The sequence below is a fragment of the Megalops cyprinoides genome, chromosome 13, assembly GCF_013368585.1.
Source record: "Megalops cyprinoides isolate fMegCyp1 chromosome 13, fMegCyp1.pri, whole genome shotgun sequence".
Taxonomy (NCBI): Eukaryota; Metazoa; Chordata; class Actinopteri; order Elopiformes; family Megalopidae; genus Megalops; species Megalops cyprinoides.
The window spans coordinates 34,056,871-34,079,011 of record NC_050595.1 but is presented as its reverse complement, the minus strand read 5'-3'; the positions used below and the strand labels follow the sequence as shown (position 1 = coordinate 34,079,011).

Genomic DNA, 22,141 nt, shown 5'->3' with positions numbered 1-22,141 from the left:
TAGGACACCAATCAAAGTGCCTCATTTAAAGAAAATGGGTAATCTATTCTTAAAATGTACTGAGAGGAAAAAAAACTTGTCATTAAGCATTCTCTTAGAATGTGCTGCACTTAGCCAAATTCAAATGTTGTGTGCTTGTGTAACAGTGTTGACATCGAGTAAGGAAACCTTTTCCGTATAAAAGATGACTTTGGATTCAGTTTACACTCGCAAGTGGTGACATGGATAATTTAGTGTTTTCTGAACTTTTTGAGGGGGCTGGGTATTTAGACAGTCCCATCTGATATTGTAGCCTTGGAGTTAAAGAAGCTGTAGAAGCTTAACAAAGACAGAATTAATGTTACTTTAGCGCCCCATCCCGTCCTCATAACACAAACACATGTATCTTGTAGATATGGATGAAGCTGAGGGCTTGTCAGATGCATGTGCAGCCTGGAATGCAGGGGCATGATATGGAGATAGACGGAGGTGGCCTTGGCCTGGAGAAAACAATAACCCCTATGTTAAGAGGCCACTTGATTTGTCCCCTTCGTTTGGTGGTGAAATCCAGTGCATGCAGCTGCCTGGACCTGGAGAGTACGCCTTCCTAATCAGTATGTTGTAGTTTATGGTGTCCTGTGAAATTGCACAACTGCTGAGCTTGCTCGAATGGCCTGGCAAACCTCTGCCGTGTGCCTCTTATCAGCCAGTAAAGACAAACCACTTTGATGTGGCGCACTGGGACACGGCACCAGCGCACGCCGGGTGACTTTTCACTGATAAAGGGGTATGACCGGGCCTCCTCCTCTGCTGCAGGGGCAAGGGCTCAGAAAGGATGGGTATACACAGATTTACCCCAGTCCTCTTGTCTCTAAACTGGAGCTTCACTTCACAAGCCTTGTTTTTGGTTTCAACCCTCTCAGCTCTGACTCAAGACCTGAACAAGCTACCTTACTCCACCTAACATCAGTGGCAGCAGTCAATTCTGTCTGCTGTTTTCAGTCTTTTAATCTGCTAGATTTATTAGTTTGACATTTCTTACCAGTTTAAAATGAGTAGTAAAGTGGCCTGTTGATAATCTGTGTTACCTCTGGAATATCGGGTGAATCTTCTGAAAATTATCAGTAGAATATAGATTTATTATACAGACTAATTACATACTGAATGTCAAAGATGATAAATCTCGTACTGGTGTATTTTGTTTTTGAATTTAAGCCTTAAGGTGCTGACCAGCTAATTGCAGGTTTAATGACCATCTGATCTTTACAGAAGTAGAATGGAAACACAGGAAATGTCAAGGGGGGTTGATATATCGCTTCCACTAAGCAAAGAGCTAATGTGTTATAAAAGGTTATGCGGTTTCTATGTAAATGGACAGTGGTCATTCTCTCCACTTGCAGTTCGACTAGATTTTTTGTGAGACAGGAGTATGGACCTTTAAAAAATGTAGATATTGCTGTAGATAGGCTAAATGCTTTACTCTGTTGTGGAGGGAGGCTTTAAGATTAGAGCTTGCTTTGAACAGAGGAACAGATAGTGCTTAACTTTTATTTCTTGCTGTGTTCGGTGATATGCTGAAATGTGCACCAGATGGTTTTAAAACAGACGGCTCTCCAAACAGTCTTAGCGTCCTAATGCATCCACCCTGCTTCAGCCAGTCTTAGTCATAACTATTTAACACAAGCTTATCTTAGACAATGCATCAGGCCGTTATGCACTGATATATTGCCAGAGTGTGTATGCTTAGTGAACTGAGCGATGTCTTTCTGTTCACTTCCCTTTAAATGTAAACCCATTTTGCTTGTTTCGTAATTATACATATAACAATACATATGTGTTTTATGTCACCTGTTGGTTATATTGTTTGCTGCACCCTCATTTAAGGAGTGGGTTGAATTCCGACTGATGGTGTTTGGTATGTGTAAATGTGTAAACGTAGCCATGCAGTGACCCCTGCCTGCTCGCTTTCACAGGCATCTGTGTCAAATGTGGGAAGGGCGTGTATGGAGCCAGTCAAGCCTGCCAGGCCATGGACAACCTCTACCACACCAACTGCTTCACCTGCTGCTCCTGTGGTAAGTTCTGCTTCCTCTGCTCTCCCAGCGCTACACTTATGTTTAACAGCACTCTCCAGCATAAGGGTTCTGTCTCCCTGCACTTTAGTAGGGTACCAGTCCCATTGCTCTGTGTTGGGGAGTAACAGTTACTCAGCTGTTGAGTGAAGTTTGGGAAGACGTCCTTTGCATGCTCCAGTGTGATCTTTACTCAGAGGAGTGGCTGAGGAGGGAGGTGACTATCACATTGCCCCTGCACCACTTGGCTTTTACTTGAAAAGAAAACCGAGCCAAGGCCAATAGCTGCTGCATTGAGCACCTCAGATTTCCTTTGTTTATGTCTTGAATATTTCTATCATGTCCCTAGCATTTTGAATCAGAAACATACCTTGTTAATTATCCTTAAATACATAAACATTCAGATAAAGCTGTTAGTCAAACAAGTGTGATGGAACAGAAATGACTGATCCCACATTGGGCGTTTCATGTGTGGAGCAGGAATGTCATGTCTGTTTTTTTTTTTTTTTTTTGGCGGGGGGGGGGGGGGGGGCAGTTTACCTTCTCTTTCCTGGATTGATCCTTACTTCCTATCCCTTCTCTCTGCTCTCATAAACTCCATCAGGTTCTGATCACAATGCTGCGCTCCTATCAGCTGCACCCAAACCACACCATTCTCACTGGTGTTCTACAAGAAGAAAGGGCTAACACAATGAATGGGCCATAGCATTACGTTATGTCTGCTCAGCAGACACTTGTATCAAGATCCAGCTCCTCCTCAACCATTTACACAGGGTAGCTAGAAAGCTATGATAAGACTGTTTGGGATATCAGCCTGGATGAAGGAGTGCCACCTTCAACTCAGCATATCCAAGACTGAGCTCCTAGTTATCCCAGCCAGCCTGTTGATCCAGCACAACATCACTGTTCAGCTAGGCTCAATGACACTAACTCTGTCCAGGTGTGCAAGGAACCTAGGGGTAGTGATTGATGACCAGCTAAAATTTACCGACCACATTGCAACGACTGCCAGATCATGCAGATTCACACTGTACAACATCAGGAAAATCAGGCCCTCCCTATCTGAGTATGCTGCGTAGTTCCTTGTCCAGGCACTGGTCATCTCAAGACTGGACTACTGCAATGCTCTCTTGGCTGCCCTACTTGTATGCACTATTAACCCTCTGCAATTGATACAGAGTGTGGCTGCATGTCTGATCTTAAACCAACCAAAAAGGGCTCGTGTTACACCTCTCTTGATCTTGCTTCACTGGCTTCCTGTAGCTGCCTGCATCATGTTCAAGGCCTTGATGCTTGCATACAGGGTGACCAACAACAACTTCACCCACCTACCTGAGCTCAATGCTGCAGCCCTGTGTTCCCTCCCAACCACTACGCTCTGCTGCCGAACAGCGCGTGGTGATCCCGTCGCATCACGGCATAGAATCACTATCCAAGACTTTCTCCGCCGTTGTCCCCCGATGGTGGAATGAACTACCGCACTTCATCCATTCTGCCGAGTCCCTCTCTGTCTTCAAGAACCATCTGAAAACAACTCTTCCGCTCTCACCTGAGCACCTGAAACACTACCTGAAACTGAGGAGGCAGTTTCACCCGTAACTAGGTTCAGGCCAATTTGCTGTCACAGTGGGGTGTCGGTCAGGACACAGGAGTGAGGTTCCGGGTTCAGTTGTTTATTGGGGATTTGGAATGGGTGGATGTGAGGGTTTGTGTGTGTTGTTTGTATGTGTGTGGTTTCCTGTGAAGAGTAAGCAGGGAGAATGAATCAGGACTGATGGTTACATTGCAAATGTGCAATATACAAACAGGCATTCAAGCAGTGTTGCAAAGTACATTGCACCGGGATAACATGTATGGGACATACAGGCTTTGACTGCATTAATGGGTATGGCTATGGAAACATTTATACATCAAGGACAAACACTATCTTAATTAACATGCACACACACCCTTCTCTCTCTACAGGCAATTGTATTACAACCAGTTGAACTTAGGCATACTACTTACTTTGGCACAGACGCACACAACAACAGCACAATGCTTGGTCCCCAAGGGCTTGGTCTTCCCAGTTCTTCACCTCCCAGGTATTGTTGCGGTACTGAGGTGGGGGAGGTCACCACCACCTATATATTGTCCCGTATCCTTGACCCTATTGAGGCCCTGATTGGTGGCCGAAGGATACGGGCAGGTCCAAGGGCAAATGGTGACCTGGGGGCCGTCCTTGGGGGTGCGCCTGTGCCTCAGGTTACCTGCGGGGGTCCTGCTGATAAGGGGAGCAGCGGGACCGGTTTGGGCAGGTTTCAACTGAGTTGTAAACAAGTGCCTGTGAGAGGTGGGGGTTGTGCGCAAACAAAGACAAAGACAGAAACAGAAACATGTGGCCCTTTTCTACACTACCCCCTAAAGGAACTTGTCATGGCTCAAATTGTCTCCTACTAAACTATAAAAAACGTAATCTAATGGTTTAATGCACTCGTTATCTTTACTTGCTAGTTTGTACCATTGAAACCTGGTCATACAGTGCTTCTAATATTGTTGACTCCATATGATTTTACGCTTGTCTTGTATTGTACCTGACTTGTAAGTCGTTCTGGATAAAAGCGTCTGCCAAATGAATAAATGTAAATGTAAACATGAGTTACAGCTGGAAAGAGCACAGAATCAGTTGGACAAACTGTTGAAACTGAATCAAAGACTCAGTGCAGTCACATGTGGATTGTGTTTGCAGTCAGCACATGCTAACGTTTATTCCACATACGAAGAGGGATAGCCTTTTCTTTTTTAATGACAATTGTGTTTTGTGTGGTGGCACAGGAAGGGAGCGTGTTAGCAATGGGAATACAGACTCAGACTGTGATAAACACTGGGATACAGCCCTTAAGCTGGTTTTAAAGCTCTTGAGCCCAGAAATCCTTATGAAAATGTAGCTAGGTGTCAGTAATGCCAATCAAACAGTGCTGGTAATTGACTTTCTGTGTACATCCCAGTGCCGGCCAGAAGCAGATGTGCTCCCCCTCTGAGCTGGGTTCTGCTCAAGGTTTCTTCCTGTTAATTGGGGAGTTTTTCCTTGCCACCGTTGCCTTAGGCTTGCTCTCAGGGGGTCTCAGGCCTGGGATCAATGTAAAGCTGCTTTGTGACAACTTGTGTTGTAAAAAGCGCTATACAAATATAATTGAATTGAATCTGCACATTCAGAACATATTGGGTAGTTGGGATGAAAGGTTTAAGGCTTTCTTTCACATGTGGTTGTCTCACCTTGACTTGTTCTGGCATCAGCTGTGGTACTGTACCAGTTATCCAGCAATGTTCCCTCAACAACAGTTTATTGCAATTAACCTAATCTGTGACAAATTCGTCTGTTTGTTATCTCCTGGTACTATCAGCAAAAAGTTGCTCAGAGATATTCTTCATAATTGCCTAAAATCATTGCAACAGTGCACTTTCCTTTCTGCCATTCAAAGATGGATTACAGTACCAGCACTATTATTGGCTATGTCAGCAGTTCATCAACATCTTTGAAAAAATCAAGTTTATTAATTACTTCTTCAGTCAGTTGCTGAAGAATTTGTAAAGCCATCAGAGAGAGAGAGCATTTCATCGAATTCGGTTCCATCGAATTTTGGATTTTCATAAAAGTATAAGACAATAGGTAATGAATTTAAAAAAAAATTGATTTTACATAATAGTACCGCAGAAAATCAAATGACTAAAAGTACTTTTCCCCAGTTATATCCGAAAATACCTACCTACCTATTTTAACTAGTGTCATGGTATGCCTATTTTTATGAACTGAAGCAGAAATAGGCTTAGAGTAATGCACTCTGGAAACAGTATGAATATATGGACTGTCACCAAAAGAGCTATGTAGGTAACTGTGGGCAAACCGGTGAGATGTGGAGTTTTCTCAGGTATAGCTACACTGAGTGGAGGCTTACACTGTGTGCGGCTCCAGTGAGTCTCCAGTATTTATTCTCTGAGAGGGAAAATTGCTCCTCTGAAGTTATTATCAACATTGTCTCGCAAAAACAGATTTTGACATTAATGCCAAATGTATTCTCTTGTATGCCAAACAGCAACAGGCTTCTTTAACTGTAGAACCATGGGATACATTTACAGTGTTGAAGAACCATGGGATATGTTTGCTGTTCTGAAATATTTTCCCCATGATCCAAAGATTACTAATGTAACGCATTATGAAATGAAAACAGTCTAGCATACGAAGGAAGAAGAACAGCATGATGTAAGCTGCATGAACAGGTGAACGAATGAGGTGGTTATTGATAGAACTAAAATTAACCCATGTAACTCAGTCATGCATCATTGAAACAGTTAACTGAACCGCATGATGTATTGTCAAATATGTAGACACATGGCATTGACTCCCAAGATTGTATATATGGTTTTTAAAACACACCTCAGTTTGGTGGCTCAGAAATGCACCTTCATTTCTATAAGCCAGGGGGCCATTGCCACTCCTGTTTTCCACACTGTGAGCTAGCCATGGACTTAACACAGCTGAGGTAAGTGATATGTCAAGGATGATGGTGTTCAGCCTGCAGGAGCTGCCCTTAGGCAGGGCACTGAGCAGGGTCACTGGAGCTCTCTGTCCCGGCCCTAGCAGGGACCCAGTGGCCCACAGGGGAACAGTGCTGTTATCTCATCTGTGCCGCCTATCGACTCGATCCCTTTAGCCACTGAGCACACTGTGGGAAGAATAACATGCAAACAGCATTGTGCTGTTTTCTGTTCAACAAATATACAGAACCGACATACAGCCATGAGCTCACACAAACGTACGCAGTGCAAACAGCACTAATGAGGGCAGAAAGTGTGTCTGACTTCACTCACTCAAATAAAGGTTGGAGCACATTTCATCCACAACAAATGGCATGCCTATGCCAGCGTGTTATGATCATGTCATACCACATTAAAGTCAGTTATGCTGAGTCGTCAAGATGGTAAAAAGGAGATGGGTGTAAAAAGAGCCACTAGATGTTGCAATAGAAAACTATATTGATTAAGCTAATATTCCTGTACAGCTGTGCTGACAGTGTACATTATGTACATAATTCAGCATGGCATTTATCCACCAGCGGCTCTGACTGGCATATCTCCAGCTAGACTGTCGTTGGTGTTATGATGATGAAGCCCTCCTTGCAACAGATTATATTTTAAAACGTCTTCTCTGTTTATATTCACTGCTGCTTGTCACACCAGTGGTCTTTTCATTGAACTGGCCTCTGTAGCTAGCATAGTGCCAGTATCTATATGAAGGCTGCATTTCGCTTGGGCCAAAGAGTGGTGGACCGTTAACTGCACTGTGCTCTGTGTTGCTGCGTCTCTCATGTTTGATTCTTCAACCAAAAATGATTCTTTTCCCCCCAAGTATCTCTCAGAATGTTTCCTGACTCATAGACTGTTTAGATGCCGTAATGTGGAACTGAACTAGAAACCAGATGGTTGAAGGTTCACATTCTAAAGCAGTACTGTATGAAATATATTGCTGTATGAAATGAAGGTTTTGTAAATATGTTTTAGACATCCCCATGAATCATCAATGCCTCTGTCAAGCAATTAAAAAGTATTTGAGGGGATTTTACTCATTATCCCTCAGGATTGTCCAAAAATAATTTCCTTAAAAAAACAGCAGCCTATATTATCAGTTTGTTTATTTTGAGGAGCGAAAGTATAGCATGAATCCTAGGAACATACAGATTTGAATCTCAGTAATCACTGTGTTCATTTTCTCTGTCCTGCTATGCATAAACCTGCATTTGGTCCCTTGGCAAGAGGGAACTGTGGGTTCCACATTTATAATGAGGAAGTATAATAACTATATATTGATTTCAGGTGGCTGTCAGGACATACTGGCACAGTTTGAATACCAAAATGTGTTAAAGGAAGAAATTACCCTCCAAATTGTGACCTTTCTATGCTGAGGCCCGGAGGTCAAACCACATGGTGGTGGGAGAACATGATTAACCAGGCTGTGACACACACAGAGCTTGTGAGATGCTCTGTGTGTTGTGTAGCTCTCAGTGCAGAGTTGGCACTGTTACATGATTGGCTTATGGTATTGGCTCCACTTAGTCTTGGTCAAATTTGCCTTTCTGCAGCTGTCAAGCAGTAGGGGCCTGCATTTTCCTGGATTTCTGTAACCTTTGACCCTTTGTGTGTATCTATGACCGTTTGTAGGTTTGTGTGTGCTTACCAGGGCTTGTCTACACTGTAGAAGTTTTTTTTTTTTTTTTTTTATGACAGACTGAGCTGACGTGAAGATTCTGATATTCCAATTTGTGATTCATGTGTTTTACAGCCATTGCTACGTAAAAGTCCCAGGTATTCCCAAAGCAGTGTTTGTGAGGCTTAGCAATGGCAGCTGTGAGCCTGTTACTTAAAGCTGGCTCAGTGGGCCCAGTGGTAAGGATATACCACCCCCCCTCATCCGTAGGGAAGCCAACCTGCAGCCAAACCCACTGAGTGCAGACTGTTCTTTTGCAGTGTTCCAACTATCGCCTGGATCAGCTCCAATTTTCATGCAGTTTATTAAATAAGCTGAAATTCAGTTCATTCATCAAAAACTCTTCATAGAAAATGATTGGTGATTTTCAGCTCATGAAATGAATTTCAGTTAATTTCTTGAATTGAATAAATTGAAATGGGATTGACCTCAACTCTGGTGCCAACAGGGTCCAGGTTGTAAGGAATTGGGTCTGGGTTCTTGGAGCTGAGGCCACTTTAAAAGTGAACACTAAGATTGTTATGTGACTGGCCTGAGGTCAAGGGAAACCTGCTGTATTCTCTACAGTAAGAGAGAAGGTACCATGTGAAAGTCTACATTCAGTTTTTCTTCCTCTTAAAGACACTGCAAGGCAGTCTGCACAGTGAAGACAGTGATTTATTGTGCTTCCCTAAGGTGCAGAATATCTCTCATCTGACGGCAATCAAGAAGCAGTATACGAAAAGATGATAGTCTGTACTGCATTAGGGCTTCACATTTTGACATTAATGGTCACCTGCGCACAACCGATTGCCATCCGCAGCCACTGAAGACAAAAGCCACCAAGGCATGTTTTGTGCTGTGCTTTTTCATTTTACGCAACTTCCTTGTCATTGAGAGAATCTCTTTGAGAATTTTTAGATGAGTAGAGAGGGATCTTGGCATGTGATGTTGGATTTTGCCTGCATTTTACGTGAATACATGCCAGTATACTGCTGAATATTATACAAGTTTTGCAATCTATCCCATGACACCATAAAAGAATATTGGTGATTATTAAAGTAATATCCATAGAGTTCAAGTATAATATCAGAACAAGGAATCTGCCTATTGCTGAAAGACAAGGAATGAAGGATCTGGGTAGATGCCAACAATTGACAAAATGTGGCATAAGACAGGACCATAAAAACATGGCAAGAGAGGACAGAAATGAGAAAATGGCCAAAATCACAGACCAAAGCTGCATAAGCAGGATGATACAGACAGGGACATTGCAGAGAGCCCTAACAGGAGGGGGTTTGCTTTTCCACAGGCTAGAGAGCGACCATAGAGCCATGTCATTACGTTGCTGTATATGTTTCTGCTTTTCTGCTAGAACAAACAACAACAAAAACAAAAGAACAAGTGCTTTAAAAAACAAACTTGTCCACTACACTTTATACAGTGTTAGCCTTTTGTGAAGCCAAATGTTAAGTGACGTTGGTAGGTGAGTCAATGGCAATGTTATAAAGTAGCATGCTAGCGCTAGCTACTGTTACCAAGGTCACGGTAGCTGGCTAGCTAGCTGTTGGTCAGCTAACATTACCCAACACATCAATGTTACAAAATTAGTAGCTATGCTTGCTTAGGTAATGTTAGCTGACCAACAGCTAGCTAGCCATCAATGTTACATTCGTAACATTGATGTGAGAAATTAGTAGCTCGCTAAACAGCTAAGAAATACATAGCTGGCTGGCAACAAGGCAAAACATTTGAAAAATAAAAAACTGTTTTTTCTTCTTGTTCTTTTTAGGCAGACTAGACGCTATACTAGCTCTGGTTTTTGTAAAAATGGCAGTCACAAAGTTTTAGTTGGTCTTGTTGGTCCCGCCCCCAACCCCTGACGTAAGCGGTTCTTGGTTCTAAAAAAAGCTACAGAGGAGTGACTTTCAGTGGTAAAAAGAAGTTATTTATGACATGTTCTAGTGGAGCTGACTTCATAGATCATAGGATATCCTTCACAAAAGCAAGTCATTGAAAATAACCTAATGGAATAAATTGCATACATGGGGGAAATACAACTCACTTAACACACTTCCATCAGCACACTCTTCCTCTGGCAGTTCTAATGATATTGTGTTAAGTCTGTGGGCTGTGGTTGGTCTGAATTTTTTTTATTCATGATACGGCTTTTGAGCATCCCTGTGTTTTTGAATGCCACCCTGTGGATTGTATTCAAGGTCCCTTTGGTGACCTTTGGTGTCAGTGTTTCGCAGACTGTATGGAGGAAGCCTTCTCATTTCTGATTCCTTTTCATTGCGGTCAGTCCTTGAAGTGTTCTGTCTGAGATGGTAGAGCTGATAGGACGACAGCATAGGCAATACGGCATAGCATATGGCAAGCTTTGCATCAGGTCCCTGGTGAGGTATGACCTGGTCTCTCAGCCACACCTCACCTGGCATCGTGCCTTTAGTTCACCGTAATGTGGCTTTTGTTTTCCCAGGGAGAAGGCTGAGGGGGAAAGCCTTCTACAACATTAATGGCAAGGTGTACTGTGAAGAGGACTTCCTCGTAAGTAATAGTAACTACATTCCATTACGTTACATGCATTTAGCAGACGCTTTTATCCAGAGTGACTTCCATCTCAATAGAACATAAGTGTATCCATTCAAATTTAAACGTTTTTGGGGACAGCAAGACAGTGTTGGCTGCCTCAAATCAGCTGCTCCCCCCACCCAGGCTGGGTCATGACCCTGGGGTCATGTACTGCAGATTCTGTTCCTCTGAGCTGTCTCCATGGGGGAAGTGGGGAGAAGGGAACATGCCCTCCTTTGTGTTCAGAGTACTTCTTTGACTCATTCTGTCTGCTGAACGTAGGAACTAACTGTCTGTAGCTCCTGCATCATGTGGTTTTGAACACTGAAGAAGAGAAGAAAATATGTGCAGTCAGGGAATAAGAAAATTTTCCTGATCCAGTAGACACTGTTGTAATAGGTATTGTCATGCTGTGTTGAAGCCTGTAGTTGTATGTCGCAGCATTAAAGCCCAAAGCAGGTATAGTTTTGTTGTTTTGTTGGTATCGTAAGTAGTGAAGCACTTAACATTTGCAAAGCACTGTAGCATTTAGAAAACTAATGCAAATTAATACTGAGTTGCATGTCTCTTTCACAGTATTCAGGGTTCCAGCAAACGGCAGAAAAATGTTTTGTGTGTGGCCACCTCATCATGGAAATGGTAAGAGTAGCAGAAACAGGCCTGTTTCCGTCTCTTATCTGCCTTGCCTGCTGTCATTCACTCTGTGTAAAGGGTCCATTTCAACCCCTTGCAAGTGGCTCATTGGGATTGAATAATCTGTGTTTGCTACTTTGATGTTTTACATTACATAACATTATTATCATTTAGCAGATGCTCTTATCACAGGTTAGTTTTGTCCATTTATTCAGCTGGCACAGCAGGTACATTTATTCAGCTGGTACAGCAGTAGTGCCCCAGATTGGAATCAAACCAGCAACCTTTTGAACACAAGCCCTGCTCTTTACCATTACTCCATACTGCTTCCAGTGTCACGTTTCACATTACACTTGTTCAGGGGTGTCATTTTTGTTATGATTTATAGACTGCAGGTCCATTACAGTGTGTCAGAGAAGGCTGATTTGACTGATTGTATTCCATCACTGTGTAGTATACTTTTGATAAATCTGCACTTTGCAACCTCCCCCCATTTCAGCTGCATCCTCGTGGGGAGTGTAGTTCTGTCTCTGACGCGTGCTCGCTGTGTCCACAGATCCTGCAGGCGCTGGGAAAGTCATACCATCCTGGGTGTTTCCGCTGCGTCATCTGTAATGAGGGCCTGGATGGGGTCCCGTTCACTGTCGATGTTGACAACAACATCTACTGCGTGAAGGACTACCACACGTAAGAGGCAATAGCTCTGAAAAAGCTACCTCGAGCCAACCATGAAACAGAAACTGTTGCAAGATCAAAAACTGATTTGATGTTCAGAAGCCATGAATGAATATGCTAAATGAGATGGTTGATTATCACCTTTGGTAAAGATGCAGACAGAATCATGATGAGTATGTGTTTATATGAATGAATCAACTCTCTACAAGCTATGATTACCATACTTAGAGCTCCTTCAGGGAAGCACCTGTGGAAAGGTAAATGAATTGCTACAAAGGCAACTGTTTGTGTTAGGCTTGTGATGATGTATGCTTTTTGTCTCATAGGGTTTTTGCGCCCAAATGTGCCTCCTGCAGCCAGCCTATCCTGCCTGCCCAGGTAAATGCACCACAGGGCTACACAACGATTCACTGCCAACTACACAAGCAGACTGCAACACCACAAACCCACCCCATCAGCAGGAGTCCTCAGAGCAGCTAACTGCACGTGTGCTGTGCGTGTGTATCTCCACAGGGCTCTGAAGAGACCATTAGGGTGGTGTCCATGGACAAGGACTACCATGTAGAGTGCTATCACTGCGAGGTGAGACCCTCTGCTGCCCTCTGCGCCCCTCTGATCCAAACGTTGCACCACTTGAGTGAGAAGACCGAACTGGCACACGGGTGCTTTTGTGTGTACGTCTACCTGATGCTTTCCCCCATTCTGCTGTGATACACTTCCTCATGCCTCATGTACAGTGAGAGTCCAGCCCTGGTGACTGCGTAGCTCTCCCTGCTTAGTGTCTGATCTCTTTTTGTCCTCAGTACTGGAGAAACTAATAACAATGCTGCTGATTCTGCGTTGACATGGTGATGATGCTGCTCTAGGACAGTTCCTGTGGGTAACTGGATGTGATCTAGGCAGGTCGTCTAGCCCTGATTACGTTTGACATGATTTGGGCGAGTATATGAATGTGCAATAGAATGTAGATCCTAACAGACAGTTACCAATAAACCTTTCAGTATATAATGCAGTGCATTAGCTTGGTCGGAATATAATTCCAGCATCACATGTAACAGAAAGTCAGCATGTCTTGAAACCATCTCATCTGTAGGTTACAGACTGAATGATCAGGGACCATGAGTAATGGTGTATCCTGAAGAGATGAAGTCATGTAATTTTACTGTTTACTAGAGATATACTGGCCCTTCTCATGGGTCATTGAGTCCCTCTCAGCCTTCATAATGCTGACACATCTGACCACATGGGTGACAAATGGCCTCTTGATTTTTGTTACGCACTGCTGTCTGCAGAAATGTTTTGCTGTTAACATTGATTTTTCAGGTGACACTCAGATGACAGTGGAGATCATTGGAGATGTGCCTCTCCTTCAGGCTGCCAATGCTGACATTGGCAGCGTATGTCAGTATTGAAGGATTGTGTTCACTGCGCTTCAGCAGTCCTGGTTTGAGGAGGGACAAGCTTACTTAAAATTGAAGGTTTTGAAATTTGAAAAAGGGTGAAAGGTATAAGGGGAATACTGAAAGGAAAAAAAAAAGATAAAATGGTTACTTGTCATTAACTTAAATATGGACTTGAATATGTCATATGCTGTAGGCAGCTATGGTGTCTAGCGGTAAATGACGCATTCTGCAGAATGCAGGAGGCATGGAAAGCATAGATGTCACCTATTTTGGCTCTTTGTATAGGAATATTGCATGAGGCTTTGCAACTCCCTACCTGGGTCATAGAGACATTTGTCTGGCAAGGAAAATTCTAAAATGAACAAAATTATAAACAGAGAAGTCGTCAGGTAGAAACTTGTTTGCTTGTAATTATTGCTGTTGTTTCCATGTGTCTGTACAATACATATGGAACAGAATGATGCAGATGCAGTATGTAATTCACACTCTCCTCTGTCCCCCAGGACTGCGGACTGCAGCTGAACGATGAGGAGGGCCACCGCTGCTACCCCCTGGAGGGATGCCTGCTCTGCCACAGCTGCCACATCCACAGGCTCAAGGTGCAGGCGCCCCCCCATGCACCTGTGGGCTACCCCATGCATGTCACTGAACTGTGAGAGATTCTGCAGGGTGCAGCGCAACTGAGAAAGGGCAGCCGAGATGGCAGACCCAGAGAGAGATGCTGGACGTCGAGCTGCCTCTGCCTCCTACTGCACAAGAGCTCCCGGCAAACCTCTCCAGCCAATGACGGAATGGCTGAGGATCTCTCCCAGGCTCACCCTGCAATCACAGCATGTGACCAAGCCGAGAAAGGGTGGATTTCTCTCCTGTCTTTTTTTTTTTAATTCACCTTTCAGTCTCCAAATTGGTCAGTGAGGTGCATCAGTGCACCGTAGGCGTGACTCTGTCTCTTTCCCCTTGAGCAGCAAATTGCAAGTCTTGTGGTGATTCCCCACAGCACCAGAGCACGATGCCCACCTTCCCCTTACCGTTGTAAACCATGATATATATATATCATGGTTTACAATATACATATACATATAATTTTTTTTTTTTTTTTTTTACAGAAACCTGTAAACTTTTTCACCAATGAAACTAGAGCTGTAACGATTTTTTGATGCACATTATCAAAACCAGATACATGTTTTATTTACATGTGACGACTGAAGTCTTTAGTCTTAAACTGCTGTACGCTATTGGTCCACTGTGTCTCTTTCTTCATGTGATGGAGGTCCAGGAGGTTTCATTGGTGCAGTGTGAGTCCCCTGGGACCACCTGTGTTAGACATTAATGTACAGAAGCCACTGAGTGAGCCTTCCACTTTGCTGTAATCACATAACCTTTCATGAAGAAAAAATACAGTCCACAGTCCAGTGTGGGGTGGTGAGTTGAGGGTGAAGCAGGATGATTAAAAGAATGGATCAGAGGGAGGATGCCACATATACAGCTGAGTTTGAGCACAGGACATTTTTGGGGAAAAAAAAGGCTTCTGAGAAATATCCTGCCCTGAACATAGCTGTACCTGAGTTCTTTTGTTCTGGTGTTCCACATTTGTATGGCAATAGAGGAGTACTCTTCAACTTTATGTACTGTTCAGGACACTCCACAGTAGGCCCTGCTGCCTAAAGCACAGAACATCATTCCCTTCTACACCTCAGCCTACAATTACCAAGCTGCTGTGCTCAGTCTCCAGTCTGCCAGACAGCAGTCTGCAGTCTACTTGAAGTCTCTTGAAGTTCAAAAGGATGGAGGCCAAACTGAGCAGAGGGGAGCAGAAATAAGCAATACAAACAGAACGGCCTGTCCTTTTAATTTAAGTCCAAAATCAGACTCCTTACCAATACTGCTAACAGTCTGTGAGTGTTAAACATGGTATGTGTATCCAGCAGTTTCCAAACAGCAGGGGACACTCTTCATTTGCATTTCCCTGTAATCTTCCTATGGGGAAGGACTCTAATTACAAGTCAGACATTACATTTCTGACTTTCCCAATTCATTTGCCACTCCAAGGAAGTACTGGGTACATATGTATGTATAAGTATACCTTAAGTGTATAAATGACTTCAAGATCAGTTATGTGGGTGAAGTCACAGACAGTTACAGATTAAAGCACACTAAACAGCCCACTGACTTCTCCATTAGAATATTAAGAGCAGTGAAACCCCAAGCAGATCATTCATTTACACCCCAGAATAACTTATATATATTGGAATATTTTGATTCCATTTTGTATACAATGTAACTAGTCTACCTGTACAAAATAAACAAGGTAGTATTAATTCATTTCTTGAAATAAAGCCAAACAAAAAAGTGTTGTTTTTTTTCCTGCTACAAGTAGTTCTCAATAAACACATGTAAGTGAAAGGCATCTGTATCACTCAGTGTTTGATTTCCTAGACAGTCAATGAAAAAAGGCAGGTTATGTAGATTTATTTATCCAAATGTGGAAAAGTTATTTAATGTATTAAAAGTCAGAAGTGTCATTTAACCTTAGATGATATGATCTGTTTATTTGTAGTTAACTTAAAGTGTTTTTTGTCATTATTTGTGAGGTGTGTGTGATGCTATACATGGTGTCAATCACAGTCCATTTCTGTATGTGACCTGCTGGGATTTGTTTTTTCTGTTTGCTTTGTTTTGTTTTGCTTCCCCCCCCCAAAAAAAAAACCATGTCAGGACTCAAAACTGAAATAAACATCTGTTATCTTAGCAATTTAAATGACTGTTCCACATTATTTTGGTATGTTTTAATACAGGGAACATTAGTGAATAGTGTCAGTGCTTTACACACACCGAAAGTGTTTGTGAATGGCTGAGCAGCTATGTGCAAGAGTTCTGCAGTAGAGGGTTTGTTATGATGTTATCTTAGATCTAACAAACTTAAGATCTAGGTAGGTCTTAGATCTTAGATCTAAGCTATAGCAGTGTCTTCTTCTGTTGCCTCTGTGGAATAGAATGTTTATCCAAGAATGAGATCATTCAGACAGCATTTGTTTGTGTTGTGATGGAATGTAACTTAATTGCATCCCAGCACGCAAGTGCAAGGTTAGTCATGTGAGTGCCATCCTTGTGAGACCATCTCAGCCTTTATCACAGGTATCAGTCTCTGGGACAATGAAACCTGACACTCCATATTACAGCACAGGGAAATACCAGCAGAACAGAAAGGAGACTTTGGAAGAGTGGTATCAACACTTTACTGTAATACTTCCAGTAAATCCTATTAAAGATAAGGTTCAGGTATGACAGGTGTGTGTGTGTGTGGACAAGGAAGGCATTTAATAAGTTAATAGGAAACAGCATTGACTACATTACATTCATTTAAACTCAATTCTCTAATGTCAAAAATAGAAGGTAGGAGAATATTTCTTGAAGAATAGATCTTGAGACTGTGTGTTATTATCCTGGGACTCACACTACATACATACACATTTCATACATACAGTTGCAATGGGAGCTCTTCTCACATTTCCTTTGTTTCATGTCTTCAGTGATTTAGGAGTGGATTTAAAGATGCTGGATCTAATTTGACAGATGTAAATAGATGTTACAGTAGTTCCTGTCCTAGTCAAAATGTGATGTCCAAAGTAGCCAAAAACCAATGTAATTTCTTTCTGGACTGTTTTAAGATTGTTAAATATTATGATGGACAAGATAAAGGTAATTCTGACATCTGTATGTACACTTGTATACCTGTCTGTTTTTAAAAAATGTTAAGTCTCAAAGTTCTGTCAGTGCCCCTCAGACACAATCCCTGTACTGGGATTGTGTCTGTACTGGTCCCTCAGTGGTAGAATGAACTCCCCACAGGGGTTAGGACAGCGGAATCACTGGCCATCTTCTGACACAGACTGAAGACCCACTTCTTCAGACTGCATCTTGGTTCCACTTCTATCCCCACTCCCTAATACCTGCTACTTCTTGCATCTGATGTTCATAGTACATCATTAGTATTATGATGTATTACGAATTTGTGTTCTAAGGACTGTTGTAGGGTAGTATACTTGGCTTTTGTCAAGAGTGCACAAGTTAACTTGTGGTAGGGCTTGAATAGTGTTATGCTGACACTCACCGGTCTGGGAGTGTTGTGAGCCTGGTCTGACACTGTTGCTCATTTAAATTGAATGGATACACTTATGTTCTATTGTGATGGAGGTCACTCTGGATAATGTAATGTAATGTATTCAGATATTCATTAATTCAATGTGTAGGGAAGGCATTATCCTATATGCTTTAGGACTTATGTCAGTACTCCGGCCCCCTGGCTGTTTTGGTGTTCTCCCTGTCTGTCAATGTGGTCCATGTGCTTTTGTTTACTGTTTTCCTTGTGTTCCAGCCCTGGCCGCTCTCCGCCCTGTCCTGGCCCACCTGATTACCTGATCTCCTCCACCTGCCTGCCTGCCCACCTGCATCTCATCTCCTTGTCACCCCAGCCCTATATCTACCCTGCTTGTCGCCAGCTCATTGCAGTGTTTTTTTTTTTTTTGCCTGCCTCTTTCCCGCCTGTTATTCTGTCTTGAGTTTCCTGTGCTGACCTGGCCTGTTCCTCGACTTCGTCTCTGCCTGCCATTTTGCCCTGATTGCCTGATCTGCCTGTCTGCCCGGTTTGACCCTGCTTGTTCCTGTTTTTTGATCCCTGCTTTGCCTTCAGACTGCCTGCCTGGTTTTGACCCTGCCTGTTCTGCTATTACACTCTTGTCCTACAATTCCAATAAAACCGCCTGGAACCTGAGCACTCGTGGTCTGCGTTTGAGTCCGTGCCTGAGCCCTGACAACTTAGGTGTAGGGCCTCTTTAAAAATATTGAGAAAAATAATTATCAATGTGACATATCAGACTATATGAAAAGATATAAATGGCAGTGGTGATTGTGTCTTTATCTCAGTGCCATCCCCAGTACATGTGCACTCATTATGTAGCAAAGCATTCTCTCTACAAGCATTCATTTTGTGAAAGCTAGTGTAAACCAGTATCATGTTGCATTTTGGAAATACTGTCTATCTGTTTATTGAAAGTGCTCTGTGGAATATCCCGAGGAGTGTATCTGAGGATTGTACGGTATATACTTTCGATTCAAACAGCCAAAAAAGATTGCACTCAGATTTTATTGGAATACATCTCTCTCTCTCTCGCTCTGTCTCTCTCTCTCTACAGTGGATATAAAAAGTCTACACACCCTTATGAAATTGCAGGTTTTTGAAATGTAAAGACAGAAATAACAATGTAAATGTCAGACTTTTTCCATCTGTAATGTGATCTTCCAACAAACAAAAATCCAGAGAAAAAACAAATAGTTAATTATTAGGAACATTTTAAATAAAAAACTCAAGGGCGTAGGTTTGACTTGAAAGTTGTTAGGGACACATGGGTGGGGTGGAATGTGTAGAAAGGAGGTGAACCAGAGGTTATAATATGGTAAATTTTGAAACCAAACTACAGTAGAGATCTGACGGGGACAACAATTAAAGCAATACATCACAGGGTCTTGGTTCTATTCTAAATGTTACTAAATATGTTTTATTCTGAATGGCATTATTACATAGGATCTAATCTATCAGATGAATGGCATTATTACATAGGATCTAATCTATCAGATTTACTTACTTGTAGAGAATAGTGTACAATAATAGTGTACAATAATTACAAATTTGGAGGAATTAATGTTGGTGTGCTTCAAACATTTTCCTATCCTTGCAAGAACATTTTAGACAACATTCTTTACTCATATCCTGAAAAAAATATCACAGAATAAAATCTTGTAAATATGTCTTGGAAAAAATAAAAAAGCACTCACAGAGACAGGGTTGACGGTATCAAAAAGGATGGGTTTACTGAACAATGTATGTATAAAAATATATACAAAAAAGGAAACTGAGAAAAAGGAAACTGACTTCAAAATAAAAAGAAATAAAGAGAACTACTCAGCAGCAGACTCAAAATGGTACTATTTACAACGGGTTACAAAGTGCTTCTCACTCAGCTGAGAGAGCATAGGCAGACATACCTGTATGCACTTTACCAGCCCCCTGAGCAACTGAATCCACACATGTAAATCAAAACCATTCTCCTACTCAAACTCAGACTGTACCATTACTCTGTGACAGCACAGAGGAGTTTCTAATGAAAGAAAGAAAATACAAATAATAAACAGACATAGGCTATTAGCAGTATTTGGCCAAAACAAAATAGAAAATATCCAATGGCCACTGGTATGATTATACAGATGAATTTTACATTACATGAGCTCTAAATTGGTTCTAGTTGACTTTACTGCACCTCCCATATCACAAACATGCATGAAATAATAGCAGTAAAATCTCGCTGTCACACAAGTCTATTCATCCACTCTTTGAAAAAGACCCAAACACGTTTCCTCCTATCCTGTTGCTGCCACCCTCAGTAGACTGTGTTTTATGCTTGTGGCCTAATGATAAAATTATACAAAATATTCATTGGACCTTCATTAATTAGGCTATCTAAAGTGTATTTTTATTAGCTAATCATTTTTAATAACATTATTATACAGCTGGGAATGTCCTACTCACAGACTGGCGTTTGGTGAAAAAGCACGTGATGTCCATTTTTATTTTCATTTTTCTCGTATTTAGTCAAAGCTCAGACCTGACTGATAAACACACATACACACGCGGAAGCAAGAAATTATTCTCAGGGAAGTACATTAACTTTACATTCCTCTGTTTTATCAAACAACCTTTGCCTACTTTTTCATATTTGCTCACAAAAATAGGCTGCCGAATTAACATTAGTTAGCCATCTTAACGTTATCCCCTGCACATCCTGAACTGAACTTGACCGACAAAAACATTTTCCATTTAGTTAGCTAGTGTCAGCTATTTACAAAAGGTTTCTTTAAAGCCGTTTTCACATATTAACATCGGACAAGGGGAATCAGGTCCGCAACTTGACCGGAATTGCCCTTTCACACATGTAGACATATGTAGCACGCAATAGGAGATTGTCCGTGACAGACGCGTTCTCACCTACAGGAAATACTCCGGTTTGGTTTAAGTGAGGGGCGGCGCCTGGGTAGAGCGTGCAGGAGGCAGGACATGACGCAAAAAGTACGCTCCATAAGTCGCAGTGGCTGTAATCGAAACTGCCTACTGCATACTGTGTACTGCCTACTACACAAGTATATACTGTATACTGCATGCTATTTTTCAGTGTAGTACCCAGTATGCGACCATTAATGATTACATTTGTAGTATGTTACATTGTCGCTTGAAATCATTCGCGAGTTGAAGTGTTTTCAGGTGTTTTCTTTTGTCTTACCTTTTGGTGGTACGGACACAATGCGGCACGGAGAAGGAGAAGGCGAACATAGCTATTGTACTTTTGGGTAGCCTATAAAAAATCACACATAGCCATCCAAATGGTGCTACCCGTACACATAATTTATTATTAATTATACATTTATTATAACAGGAAGGTAAGTTTTTGTTATTAGCTATGTAATGTTAGGTCACCAGTTCACCTATCTCACTACACCTATCACTATCAGGCTACTTAGCTACATCTTAGCTAGCTACTAACCAGATAATAAACTACTAACCAACGTTATTAATCATCGTAAGAGACAAGTTTTGGCAGTATAGCTATAGCTAACTATCTCTTAAACGATCATTGGACTCAAAATAGCATGCATTTGGAGGCATCCGCAATGTCAATGAAACAGTGGAAAGCAATTCACAGGCACGCAGAAAACAGTAGGAGGCAGATGTTTGTATTCTTCCGGTTTCGCGCGGGTCGCATGATAGAAAGATAGAAACGTCATCAACACGCCCACTCGCTCGCGGTGAATTCTCCGGAACGTGACCTGCTGTATTCACACAAGGGCTCACTCCGACATGAGACAGACTTTGTGCTAGGGAGCTGGCAGAACGAAGTCCGTCACGTCCGGTCCGACTGATTCAGACATTTGCGTTCTCACATACAGCTCCTCCCGATAAGCGCCGGATACGTTCCGGCTTTCAGTGCATGTCTGAAAGGGGCTTAAGTCACTGTATAACATTACACGATACAACGATACAAATAAGCAAATAAAAATTGATTTATTTAAGGGAGCCCATCATACGAATTGGGATTAAAGCCTATAACTTACTCTGGATGAGAACGCAAGGGAAAGCAGTCTGTTATGTTTTTTCTAAACTTTTTACAGTCAATGAGAAGACGTAAAACAAGACAAACCAAGTCCTTCTCTTAGATTATAACCAAACTACTTACTCTCCATCCATCATCTGTCTCCATCAATAGCTAGTACACTAACTGAGGAGGTGGTGTTGAGCAACTCTGTTCATGCGCAGAAAGCTTACCCTACAGAGTGTGCTGAGCCAGTTGTTGAAAAGTACCAATCATCAATAAGTGGAGAAAATGTGGCACCCCAGAGACATTAGGATGACCCTCCAAAGTTGATGAAAGGACAAGGAGAAAACTTATCAGGGAGGCTACCAAGTGGCCAACAGCAACACTGAAGGAGCGACAAGAATTTCTGGCAGGTACCGGTCACTCCTTACATGTGACCACCAT

The 22,141-nt window shown here is 42.2% G+C and overlaps 1 protein-coding gene across 1 annotated transcript; it reads left to right on the top strand.

Moving 5' to 3' along the window:
- Positions 1-452: 452 nt before the first annotated feature.
- On the top strand, positions 453-14,706 carry limd1a (LIM domains containing 1a). Its single transcript, XM_036543364.1, has 8 exons — positions 453-576; positions 1,953-2,054; positions 10,754-10,821; positions 11,422-11,484; positions 12,035-12,165; positions 12,480-12,531; positions 12,667-12,735; positions 14,060-14,706. The coding sequence occupies exons 1-8, from the start codon at positions 453-455 to the stop codon at positions 14,210-14,212; spliced, it is 762 nt and encodes a 253-aa protein (XP_036399257.1). The 3' UTR covers positions 14,213-14,706.
- The last annotated feature ends 7,435 nt before the right edge of the window (positions 14,707-22,141 follow it).

Excerpts from the sequence above, each read along its gene's own strand:
- limd1a (XM_036543364.1), top strand. The coding sequence starts at position 453 with ATGGAGATAGACGGAGGTGGCCTTGGCCTGGAGAAAACAATAACCCCT. Across the intron at positions 577-1,952 it reads CAGCTGCCTGGACCTGGAGA|GCATCTGTGTCAAATGTGGG; the intron begins GTACGCCTTCCT and ends TCGCTTTCACAG. Across the intron at positions 12,532-12,666 it reads AGCCTATCCTGCCTGCCCAG|GGCTCTGAAGAGACCATTAG; the intron begins GTAAATGCACCA and ends GTATCTCCACAG.